Source organism: Myotis brandtii, unplaced genomic scaffold, assembly GCF_000412655.1.
Source record: "Myotis brandtii unplaced genomic scaffold, ASM41265v1 scaffold26, whole genome shotgun sequence".
Lineage (NCBI taxonomy): Eukaryota > Metazoa > Chordata > Mammalia > Chiroptera > Vespertilionidae > Myotis > Myotis brandtii.
Genome location: NW_005359880.1, coordinates 899,973 through 913,296, shown reverse-complemented (window position 1 = coordinate 913,296; position 13,324 = coordinate 899,973). Strand labels below are relative to the sequence as shown.

General features: G+C 40.7%; 1 protein-coding gene across 2 annotated transcripts in view; it reads right to left on the bottom strand.

Annotated features, from left to right (window-relative positions):
* The window catches only part of DNAJC6 (DnaJ (Hsp40) homolog, subfamily C, member 6), a 117,143-nt gene extending 106,751 nt beyond the window's left edge, over nt 1-10,392 (bottom strand). Inside the window, exon 1 of one of the 2 annotated variants that reach the window (XM_014541062.1) lies at nt 10,188-10,392. In XM_014541062.1, coding sequence (XP_014396548.1) covers nt 10,188-10,209 — 22 coding nt within the window. In that variant the 5' untranslated portion in view covers nt 10,210-10,392. Of the gene's footprint in view, nt 1-5,308; nt 5,332-10,187 lie in introns of those variants that run through there. The other variant, XM_014541063.1, reaches the window with a different exon arrangement.
* Nucleotides 10,393-13,324: the final 2,932 nt, after the last annotated feature.

Below are 13,324 nucleotides of genomic sequence, written 5' to 3'. Positions count from 1 at the left end.
GAGGGAGGGAGGGAGGGAGGAAGGAAGGAAGGAAGGAAGGAAGGAAGGAAGGAAGGAAGGAAGGAAGGAAGGTAGGTCAATGTGTGCTCTATTTATTATATCATTTATTTTCTCTGAAACTTGAATTAGCCTCCTAAATAAATAACACATTTTCCTGTTAAGTAGAGTTTGAATTGTTAAAAGTGCCAGTATCTAAATCTCCTTTTAATAACTGAAGGCCAGGTTATTGTTATGAAATATTATAAATTTTGTAGTATTTTCAGACACTAAAAATGTAGAAAGTTGGCAGTCATGTTAACTGAAAAAAAAATGATCTCAACCAAGTAAAACACATATATGGATATATAAAGATATCACAGAAAGGGGATACACTCAAGCTTTAACAGCAGTTATCTCTAGGGATGGAATGATAGAAGGTTCTTACAGTTCTTCTTGTGCTTTTTGAATTTTCATAATTTCCTTTTGGGAAACATATACTTTTAAATTACAATATATTGAGTACTTACTACGTGTCAAGCATTATGCTAGGTGTTATAAAGCAGAACACAGGGAGGGGACCTGGAGTCAGAGAAAGCCTTCAAGAAGAAGGTACTATTTGAAAGAGTAGAACTGAGCCAGGCAAAGAGGAGGGGAAATACACTCAGGTGGAAGGAACAGAATGTTGAGAACTCAAAATCCAGCCTTCGAGGAATTAAAATAAATCCAGGATGACAAAATGATGCACTATCAATTCCAAGCCAAGTTATATGTGTGTGTGATTGTGTGTGTGTGTGTGTGTGTGTGTGTACAAAATACCCCCACCACATCCTCAACAGGCCACACCCCATAGAAGCAGGAGGAAAGGAGGAGCTATCTCCCACTGTTTCTTTCTCCTTACTGCCCCCCACCACTCCAATTAAGGTAAGTCTGCTCTCCTGCATCCCCCCCTCTCTTGAGAGACCTCTCCTTTAATACTGGTTTTCAGATTTTACCATTTAACTCGCAGCAGCAGGAGTCACAGCTGAGTTCATTCTCTGCACCAACACCCACCCCCACCAACCCCCAGTTTGAAAAAAGTATTCTAAATTTAAACCACACAGCACCAAACTAAAAATGGCTTAGAAAGGGAAACAAACTACCTTGTGCTGGGCTCCTGTTAGATTTCACAGGCATGAATTACCCTTTTTTCTAAGCATATGTAGTCAAATAATTCTTAGGTCATAAAATAACCATCCCCAAGTTCTCATGAGATAAAAGTGTCTGTTTTTAAATGACCAGGGAAGAGGTTGAAGATGGCAAAAAAAGAGTAGGGAAGTTAAGTGATGACTCATGCAAGATGCATCTGGGGTTCTGCGAATGTCATCCAGCTCGCTGTTAGTGCGTGCTGGGTTTTTCCTCATCCCCTTTCTGAAAGGTAAGAAAAGTAAGACAGAACTAGAGTCAGAGGCCTGAGTGTCAGTCCCTATTATATGAGACACTCCCCCAACCCTCAAGTAAGTTTCCCCTTCCAAGCTTCAGTGTCCTCATCCCTAATCATTCTGGGATTGGAAGCTGAACCTGATCAGTGGTTCTCAAGCTTTTTTGTCCTTTTTTTTTTTTTTTTTTTTTTTTTTTTTTTTACAATAGCATGTTAGTTCTTTCAAATTTTCCACAGAAGTGTAATAGACATACTGAAGCATGAATCAAATCATGTGTTCAGCTCAATGAATTTTCACAAACTGAATGTGCCTAAAAAACCAGCATTGGAGTAGAGAGACACATCTGAAAAGACTGAAAAATAAGTGCTTTTTTGTTTGTTTAGTTAATTCTAATACAAAATTTGGGGTAACATGAAAAACATTCCCACATTTGGGTAAGGCACCGATCACCTGGTCACTCTTCAGTTTTAGGTCACACTTGAATAGAGCTATTTATTGCCCTAACCCAGTGGTTCCCAAACTTATTTGGCCTACCGCCCCCTTTCCAGAAAAAATATTACTCAGCCCCTGGAAATTAATTTTTTTTAATGTTAATAGCAGTTAATCGCCCCCACCAAATGCACCTGTGGCCATCACCGCCCCCCTGGATCGCTGCAGCGCCCACCGGGGGGCGGTAGCGCCCACTTTGGGAATCACTGCCCTAACCTAATTCCTAGAACTATCTTAGTGTATATTTGAGAAGGAAGGAGAGTCTAGTGCAAAAAGATGAGATGAATGAGTGAATTAACTGACCTTGGATTTGAATTAACTGACCTTGGATTTGAGATATAAGGACATGGGCAGAGTGACATGAAGCCCATGAGTGTGACCAGCAGCACCTATACATAACCCTAAGTCCTGGGAAGGATGGTGAAAAAATACCTACTCAGCTATGATAAAAGGCTGGGTGAAAGCTATGCTAACAAATTTTACGGAATGTTTTGTAACTTAATCATTCAAGTTATCTTGTAAATTTTAGAATTGCATTGAACTTGGGAGGTGAGAGTTGACAATTCCAAATTATTAAAAACAAAACAAAGGTATTAAACATTTGAATGTAGGGTCAGACTCATGAAAATGAAAAGGTCCATATTGTTTGGAACAAAGCAACAAAAATTTATAATCATTTCAGAAAAAATATGGGAAAAGAAGATACAGACAAGCTTTGAATAAGCAAGAAACAGTAACTAGAAATCAACTGTACATACCCTTTATTATTTATAAGATTTTGAAAATGTCATTGGTATCTTGGTGTTTTGCTCTGGTGATTTTATTTTTTAATTTAGTCCACATTTTCAATTTATTTAATTTATTTTTAAAGATTTTTTATTGGTTTTTAGAGAGAAGGGAAGGGAGAGGGAGAGAGAGAGAAACATCAATGTGAGAGTGCAACAGAAATACAAAGGATTGTAAAACAATACTATGAACAACTATATCCCAACAAGCTGGACAATGTGGATGAAATAGACAAATTCCTAAAAAAATACAATCTTCTAAAATTGAATAAGAAAACCTGAATAGGCCAAACAAATGATATGAAATAGAAGCAGTTATCAAATAACTCCCAGGAAATAAAAGCGCTGGTCTGGAGAGCTTAACAAAAGGAAGACAAACAATCCAATAAAAAAAATAGACAAAGGACCTAAATAGACACTTCTCCAAAGTGGACATACAGATAGCCAAGAGACATATGAAAAAATGCTCAAAGTCACTGATCATCAGAGAGATGAAAATTGAAAAGACAATGAGGTATCACCTCACACTTGTCAGAATGGCTACCATCAAGAAATCAACAAATGACAAGTGCTGGCGATGATGTGGAGAAAAGGGAACCCGTGTATACTGCTGATGGGAATGCAGACTGCTGCAGCCCATTATGGAAAACAGTATGGAGCTTCTTCAAAAAATTAAATATGGAGCTCCCATTTGACCCCATGATCCCACTTCTAGGAATATATCCTAAGAGATCCAAAACACCAGTCAGAAAGAATGTATGCACCCCTATGTTCATAGCAGTGCAATTTATAATAGCTAAGATCTGAAAACAGCCCAAGTGCCCATCAGTAGATGAGTGGATAAAAAAGCTGTGGTACACCCTGGCTGGTGTAGGACAGTGGTTGAGTGTCGACCTGTGAACCAGGAGGTCACTATTTGATTCCCGGTCAGGACACATGCCCAGGTTTCGGGCTCGATCTCTGGTGCGGGACATGCAGGAGGCAGCCAATCAATGATTCTCTCTCATCATTGATGTTTCTATCTCTCTCTCCCTCTCCCTTCCTCTCTGAAATCAATAGAAATATATGTTTTTTAAAAAGCTATGGTACATTTACACCATAGAATACTATGCAGCAGTAAAAAAGAAGGATCTCTTACCCTTTGAGACAGCATGCAGGGACCTGGAGAGTATTATGCTAAGCGAAATAAGCCAGTCAGAGAAAGACAAGTATCACATGATCTCACTCATATGTGGAACCTAATGAACAAAATAAACTGATGAACAAAATAGATCCAGAGACATAGAAACATGGAACAGACTGTCGAGTCTCAGAGGGAAGGCAGGGGTGGGTGGGAAGAGATTAACCAAAGAACATGTATGCATGTATCATAACCCATGGACACAGACAATAGGGTGGTGCTAGAAGGGACCAATGGGGGAAAAAGGGGACATATGAATGTCTTCTGCAATAAAGTTTATTTTTTTTAAAAAAGAGGGTAGTTTGTGCACAGCTCAATCTCATTGCTATAGATAGGTCTAAATATTTTTAAATGAACTATTTATATCTATAAAACTCTAATATGCAAATTGTCCCCTTGGGAGTTCAACCCGGAGACCAGGAGTTCGATCGCTTGCTATGACATGCGCTGACCACCAGGAGGCGGTGCAGAATGAAGGAAGGCCCTGGCCAACAGCCAGCAACCGGGGAAGGGAGGCCCTGGCCAGCAGCTGGAAGGCTCCAATTGGCCCTGATCACCGGCCAAGGCTAGGGACCCTACCCGTGCACGAATTTCATGTACTGGGCCTCTAGTAAACATATAATTGAGTATATAATCTCAAAAAGTTTTAATGTTGGGTCAAACATTTTAATATTAAGGAGGCCAAAATAAAGTCATTTTTATAAACTCCAGGTAACACAAATATACATAAATATAATACATATTTTGTAGTTCCCTGTTTAGTATCTCAAAATGAAACTCAAAGATAAAATAAACTATGTAACACAACATTTTGAAAAATAAGATATATAATGTACCAACTATAATGTAAAAGAGAAGTGAAAGACAAGTTATCTATTTCTATAAAAGGTAAGTGGCCAACCATACGTCCGTCTGACTGTCCAACCGACTGACCAGCCGGTACATATGATGTGCACTGGCAATCTAAAAATAAACGTTGACCCGTGCATGCGCAATATATATAAAGCTCTCACTGGTGCCAATCGCACACATGTTTCCATCTGTCATTGTCAATCATGAATTTGGTTGGCACTTCTATTATAGAGAAAAGGCAAATAGTGATATTAAAATATTTCTTCTAATTAATTTCCTTTCAATGTGCATGTATCTGTGCACCGGGCCACTAGTTTATAATAAAACAATATGCATTTCAATATGTAAATAATCAAGCAGGATTATGTCAGGGAACATAATAAAGTAGTCACATACATGCACTTGTATGTACATTGAATGAGACAGGTGTGTTGTACTGTAATGTCAAATGCAAGTGGTGTCACTTTGCGTAAGTGATGTTCTGAACAAAATTAAGTACAATCTTTCCTCGATTCACACAGCATTTTTAATCCTGGTAATTTCAGTGTATATATAAAACCAACTTATGTTCTAAGCTCAGAAAATTATAGAAGGTTTTTACTTACCTCTTCAACAAAACATTTGAAAGTTGCACAAAACATGAGATAATTTGTCATGGGACAGAATAATCTGGAACCTTCCAGTACATTGAGCATTTCTGGTGTCTGCCCAGTGAACGCATATTTCCAGTTTCCCACAGGAAGTAGTTCCATGCCCATTTGCGAACCACCAGACTTACCCAGGCTGTAAAACCAGCTTTATCACATACTAGCTGTGAGACCAAAAAAAAATCACACAGCCATTTTACAGATCACCCAGCCAAAATATCACTTCCTCAACCCACACAGTCATAAGAAGCAATAACAAAAAAATCCTGGAAAGAATCTGAGTTCTCTAAAAGTATCAAAGTAGATGTGATGGTTAAAAAAAACGCACAATGTCTTTGGACTTCCTTACACTTATTTTATTTTGAATTACAGACTTGGGTATGAACACCAGAGTACTCTAAAAGTATCAAAGTAGATGTGATGGTTAAAAAAATGCACAATGTTTTTGGACTTCCTTACACTTATTTTACTTTGAATTACAGACTTGGGTATGAACACCAGAGTCTTTTTAATATTTAGGGCCTAAAAGTCTGGATCTGACCATCTTCAAACTTTCAAACAGACTCTATAATAAAATTCAATAAAATAATCAAATTATTTCAGGAACTGATTAGCCAATGGGAAGGGTAGCGAAGTTACGGTTAATTACCATGTTTGTCTATTATTAGATAGGAAGGGGAATAAAAAACAGATGTTCCTGATGTGTTTCAAGACAAGAGCGGGCCTTGGATATGCAGTTTCCACTTGCCACTAGCATAGACCAATGCTCTAATCCTAGTTTTAACACATTAAAATATGCTATACATAACTTCATTTGCTTACAAAATGTCATGTTTGTTATTTTGAGATAAAATATAGAAAAACAGCAGAAAAATCGAAAGAACTATTTGTCCTGAAACCTTGTAGGAAAAAAAATTTCCACCCAAATTTTCAAATTCTCCACTCCTATACTTTCATAGCTGTTTCTAAAACTTTGTTGTATAAAATACTCAGAGAACTTACTAAATAAAAGAAAAATTTGGAGCTGGACTTAAGATGTCTTTGCAAATAAACACAATCTAGAAAATTAGTCAAAAGCTATCATTCTCTAAGGTTCACATTTCCCTTTTATAACAAGTAATTTAATTCTAATAATAAATGATGTTGAAAATTTTATTCAAAGTTCTGCAAGTCGCCATGCTACTTATTCTCAAACCTTGTCTACCATGTGAATGAATGGTTTTGGAGATAAAATGACCTGGGTTTGAATCCTAGCTCTGCTACTTACTAGCTGTATCCCTGTACACAATTCTTAATCCATTTTTTTACATATAAAATACCCCCTACCTATCAATGTTGTGACAATATGTAAAGCTCTTTGCAGACAGCTTTTCATGTACTACTTATTAGTTAAATAGAAGCTATGGTCATTATTATAACTAGCTGTCATGTTTGTTAATACCTGCTTATTAACTCATTCAACTATTTTCTTCTTAGTAGCCTTATACAAATTTTTTTCTGGCTTAAAAAGCCTTTTGAGATATGCTGGGTAAATGTTACACAGTGTCTCTTGTATAAAACAGCCTCAGCCCAGTCAGTGTGGCTCAGTAGTTGAACCAGGAGGTCATGGTTTGATTACCAGTCAGGGCACATGCCCAGGGTTGCAGGCTCAATCCCCAGTAGAGGGCTTGCAGGAGGCAGCCGATCCATGATTCTCTCTCATCACTGATGTTTCTATCCCTCTCTCCCTCTCCCTTCCTCTCTGAAATCAATAAAAATATATTTTTAAAAAAGAAAATTCTTCTTTTAAAAAATAAAAAAGACAGCCTCGCCCAACTGTCTTAAGACAACATATACCAAAAATAGGACAAAGAATGACATTTATTAAACTACAATTTAACATTTACTGAACACTAGTCATGTGATGGTAGCTTATAAAAATTCAGTTTCTCCTACCAACATCCTGAGTATTTATTTGCCTCTGTCAACCTCTTTAAACGTTACCTCCCTTTCTTTTTTGGTCTTTGCAAGGAGAGTTGACTTCTGAAAAATTCACATTTTAATAGTTTTTCTGTAGTACTTTTCAGCACAAAAACTCTAATTTTTAGTATATTTATGTTTCATAGTCAGGTCTCCAACTGATTCTTTGCAACCCATAAAGAGTTCTTATGGTATGGTTAGCATGATCACACCCGCTCTTCAACATGCACACACATTCATATACACACACACACACACCACATCACATCACATTCTCAGCTGGTCTCTGTCAACACTTAACCACCTCCCAGCATGAAAGGATTCTTTCATTTCTAAGAAATTAGCTAGGAAGAGGTTTGGGAAAAAATATAATAATTTACAACCTATTGGGGGGCTTATACACCCTTTGAAAATCTGAAGAAAACTATTAATATTCTCATATATAAGCAAAAAGGACATGCATATAAAATTGCATTTCACAGACTCCTTGCAAACCAAATTAAAGAAGTTATGATTTATTTCAGTGTTTCTCCTTTTGACTTAGTGAGGATTCACAGTGGGAAATAGAACCTGACATCAATGTAGCCCATGCTTACCTACCAAAACAAACGTAAATATCTAAAACAGAAGTTTCCGGAAACAATATTTACCCTTACCATGTGCAATGGTTTCTACCATTTTCTATTCAATTTCATCTTTCTAAATGTTGCCTGAGGCTCACTAAATGGCTTTCTTACTGCCCACAATCTGAAGAACAGTGAGCTGGTCTAACATTTCTCCATTTTTGAAATAAGGAAACTGAGATCCAAAAAAACAAAGTCCTAGCTCACGAATGAGTTTGTGGCGGAACAAGCCAGAAACCTAACTATTCTGACTCCCAACCAAAGGCTCTTTTCGAAACAAAGTGAAACGAAAGTTCCAAATACCAACTCACTTCAGAAAAGCAGCTGGGATCCCAAACTGGAAACATGCTGTTACACTGGGAAACGGTGTAACAGCTTCTACTCCAACCCCTGGTGAATATTAACCACAACCACAGCCTCCAATTCAGACAGCCTGAATTTTTTTCGAAATCATGCCACTGGCCTAGCATGACATGGCATATAAACAAATTTGTTCTTTCTAGTAACCCTTTCTCCAGCCACTGAAAACAACACAGGAAAAGCCAACGTTCTTCTTGAGTTCATTTAAAATAGTTCTCTTACACACGCACAGGTTTTGTCTGTCAGAGGCTGGCTTAGAAACAGTATTAGGTAGGCCCTCTTCCCACTTACCAGGCCCATGCATAGCTGTTTTCTTCCCGGCTAAGGCTGCTTCATTAAAATTTTAACATCTAAACCACATGGATCAATACGTGGATATGAATGACCCAGAGACTACTAGCTGGTACTACTACCAACAGCACCTACCCCAGCCCTCTTCTGAGCCTCGATTACTGACAGTGGGGTGGCTAACAGCCTGCACTACAAACAGCTTGGTAGCTTAAAATACCAGTCTCCTTGCTGACATCAGATTGCGTATGGGGTGTGTGTGTGTGTGTGTGTGTGTGTGTGTTATGGTTTTGTTTTCTTTTCTTATTTTTAATTTGGAATCTTATAACAAGCCAGAGACAGTGGCTGGGGACTGGTCAGGAGGCTAAACCCGAGATCCTGCGCACAGAAAGGAGGCGTTTTGGGGCCCCTGTCCTTGCACGGATCACCCAAATAACTTCACTTGGCTGCCAGTAACCTGCTTGTGCGCCGCCTCCACCTGCCACCCAAGCCTGGTCCCCAAGGGCAAAGTGCCCGGTCTCCTTAACGCAGACGGCACAGGGAGAAGAGAGTCTTGTGCAAATGGATGAGCAGTGGCTCCCGGGAGAGAATCGCGAAAGCACGGAGGGGGGTTGGGGGGGGGGAGGCAACCCCTAAAATTAGTGCTCAGGAAGCAGCGGCAGGGCACCAACCCGCAGAGATGGCGTCCTCTGCTCGGCGTCCTCTGCTCGGCGGCCACCCGGGAACTACCCGGGAGCCCGCAGCCCCTGCGCCTGCCTCCGGGCACCCGCACCAGGAGCTGGACCAACGCAGCAGAAAGGGAGGGCTCCGTCCTGGAAACAGGATCAGAGAGCACGGCGAGCCTCCTGAGACCTTGGGGTCTATCGCTCCTCCCCCAACTGCGGCAGAAATATTAAGCAGCCTCAGAATTTAAAACCGTTTCTCTCCTCCACCAAACCTCCGAGGGAATTAGAGCGACAGGGGGTGGGGGGATGTTAACATGCTGATGACCTAGGGGGTGGAGGTTGGGGAGTCGAGGGAGTTTGCATCCAAATTTCTCTCTGCAAGGTAAACAGTTCTGAAGGTCAGGGAAAGCGCCCCATTGGGCGCTCCTAAAAAGATTAATGTTCAGTAAGGGCTCCCCAGTCATCGCTTTTCTTGAGAACCCAAACTACGTAAGTCCAAAGTATATCAGCTATTCCAACTCCAATAACGCACTGAAAACCTACACATTAACTACTGTGAACACTATAAATTTAATATATAAAATTACCAAACACAATATAAAATTACCAAAACCCTGAGAGCTGACGGAAGAAATCTGTGAGATGGAAACGTGTTCCTCATCTAAGCTTAAATGAAGAATGCAAAAATAAGGTTTTTAGTCGCACAAGAATGGAAAATTGAATGACACACTATTTGGAAGCCCAAAGCCAGTCGTTTTAATTTTTGTATAATTTTTTAGAGGCCAGTTTTTTCAAAAAGTCATGTTTATTATGTAACGAGGAATGTTAAAATGATATGTGCACAGTGACGCTACACTAGTCGCTAATACACACGAAACACGTCCGTGGAGGGCAATCGCATCTCTAGCATCTCTCTGACTCCCCTCTGCAGTGGGCCCTTACCTTTATTTTCAGAATCTCTCATCCTCTCCTTCCTCCCTCTGCTGCAAACGGGCAGGAAAAGTCCGGCTGATTCTCCAACCCTGACTTTCGATTTGTCATTCACAGACAGGCAGCGGCCTCAGGGGCGAAGTCCCTCAACAGAGGAGCACGGGGCTCTGATAACTGCATGCAAGTCAGTGTGCAGGGTTATAATTTTGCTTATGCTGGAGCGGAAAGGCTAGAGATGAAGGCAGACGTAAACACAACTTCCAAAACATGGCATGGAATCGGATCTGGAGCCTAGGCATGCCTTTCCTTCCCTGAGGTTAGGGAACCAGCCCTTTAGCACCTCCACACCTCTGGAGAGATGTGGTTCAAGTTCAAAGGGGAATGTCTGTGCCATGCACCGGGCTTACTTTCAAACAGAGATCTTAACTCTGGAGGGGGATTAAGACCCCTGCACCTTGTTTCCTCTTACATATTCATTCATTCAATATTTGCCTCTCTGTGGACCAGGCTCTCTGCTCAGTACAGGGGACTAGCCTCTGTCCTCACTCAAGCTGCTCACAGACGTTGCAATAGAAGCATACAGTGCGATACAATGACCTATGAGTGCTGCATGGACACGGTTACTGAACCCACTTCACCCTGATGTAAGCTGATACTCAAGGAGGCTTTAGTGATTGGTTTTAAGCCACTGAGTCACTGAGCCAGAAATGGGTATGAGGAAACCAGATCATGCGTCCCCTCTGTTAGAGGGCAAGGAAGTTTTGAGTGAATCTTTCAATCATCCAATTCAAGCTTACTTTCAATCATTACACAGCTCAGATTCCTTCCTTCCTTCCTTCCTTCCTTCCTTCCTTCCTCCTTCCTTCCTTCCTTCCTTCCTTCCTTCCTTCCTTCTCTCCCTTTTCCCCTCTTTTCCTTCCTATCAAATGGTATTTGGGCCAGGCACTAGTCTACTGGTTAGGAACCCAGGAATACAAAAAACAGACCAAGTCCCTGCTCTCATGGCTATTACACTCTGGTGGGAGGATTCAAACAGACACTAAACAAGCCAATTTAAGCATATAATGAATGTCAATGACTAATATGAAGAAAAATGAAGCATGGTTATGAGGGAGCGGAGGTGCCATTTTTTATAAAGTGGCCAGGGGAGTTGATAGTTAACTTATTTCATGAAAATTGGTTAGGATCATTGTGGTCCCTTCCAAACATCTTCACTCGGAAATTGTTTTTTAAGTTTGGGATCCTCATAAACTCCTCTGCTCCCAGGGCACTCACTGGTGGGTGCTGTTTATTCCCCATTATACAGATTGGTAAACTGATATCCAAAAAGATTAACTGACCCAATTGAGGGCCTCACTAAGATGGATGATGGGCAACAAAAAGAAATATAGCTACCTATTGCTCTCACCCCCAGAAATCGCTGTGTTAAATACAATACTGACGTGGAAAATTTGCTGAAGTAGGAGTTAAGGCAGGAGTTGAAGGCCTATCTCTACCACTACTAACTGAGTGGTGTAGGGCAGATGGCTTAGCCTCTCTGGCACGAGTTTCCTCATCTGTAATGAGAGGCTAATCATGCCTGCCTCTGTATGTACCAGGCTGTTCATAAGATCAAAAGGGGAAACTTATGTGATACTTTGTAACTAAGCACTATATAAATATAATATACAATTATCAACATGCTTGGGCACACTTATAAGAACTAATTGCTAGTGTTCACTAGTTCATGACTACAGTCAAATATAGCTATAGAATGAAAGCTATCATTGGCACTAGAGTTTTTGGAGTTGGTTTCTAGCTGCCACAATTTAAGGACTCCCTGAAATTTGGGGGAAATTATAATTATTTAATTTTTGCTCCCCTCTCTCCTTGCAGTGGATAATACTTTTCTGCACTTCTCTGACAACATAAGACCAATGAAGAAAATCTACCTTCATTAAAATTCCTTGCTGCTACCAAATGAGCCATGTTGGCCCATAAATCATGTCAAGGGAACAGGCATCTCTAGCTCCAAGGACCAAGTCCAGCACAGCCTAAACATGCCTAGCAGGACCACCTTTAGAGGCTGAGAGGGTTAGGGAAGAAGTAGGTGGTGAGAAGCCACCATTCATTCACCCTTTCACTCAATAAATATTCATTGTGCCAGGCACCGCTCTGAACACTGGCAATAACACAGTGCTGAACAAAACATTCTCTGTCCTCAAAGAGCTGTGGTCTCAGGGCAAGAGGGTTCCAGAAGGTATGCTGATGTACTGAACTAGGAAGAGGAGTGCCAAGGCCTGGGCCTGAGTAGAGAGGCAGAGGCTCTAAAGCAGAAGAGACTTAATTCAGACATGGGTTCTGCCACTTACTGGCCCCTAGAGTAAGCGGAGACATGTTCTTGCAGCTCTCTAATTCTCTATTTTCTAATGAAGTAATAATGGTACCTACCTGCTAGGCTTGGGTGAGGCTCAAATGAGTTAATGCAAGTAAAGTACGTAACACACAGCCTGACACATAAAGTAAGGGCTCCATAAATGCTCTAAGACTAATATTAGTACCTTGTGACCTGGATCAAGTTTACCCCTCTGCACCTCAGTTTCCTCATAAAATGCAGAAAATCATAACTAGCTGTACCTTGTGACCTGGATCAAGTTTACCCCTCTGCACCCCAGTGCAGAAAATCATAACTAGCCGGTGCTATTGTGAGAATTACAAATCAGGAATAATATAAAGCCCTTGACATAAAGGAGTAGCTCACCCCTGCCAGCCTCACTCCAGGCCCTTTTTAATCAAGCAGGCTTCCCAGGAAAAAAGACTAAGGCTGGCGAGTCAGAAAGTGTGAGAAGGGTGGCTATTTATATTAAAGAGGAAGTAATTTTTTTTTTTAGAGTGTGGTGCATTTTGAAAAGTTTCAAACATAAAAAGGTTGGAAGAGCCCAGTCGAAGTGGCTCCCATCCCATGCACCGACCGAAAGGCTGCCGGTTCAATTCCTGGTACAGGGCACATTCCTGGGTTATGGGTTTGATCCCCAGTCAGGGAGTGTATGAAGGCAACTGATCAATGTTTCTTTTTCTCTCTCTCCCTCCCTCCCTCCCTCCTTCCTTCTTTCCCTCCCTCCCTCCTTCCCTCCCTCTTCCATGCCCTGTCTCTAAGCATCTTGGGTGAG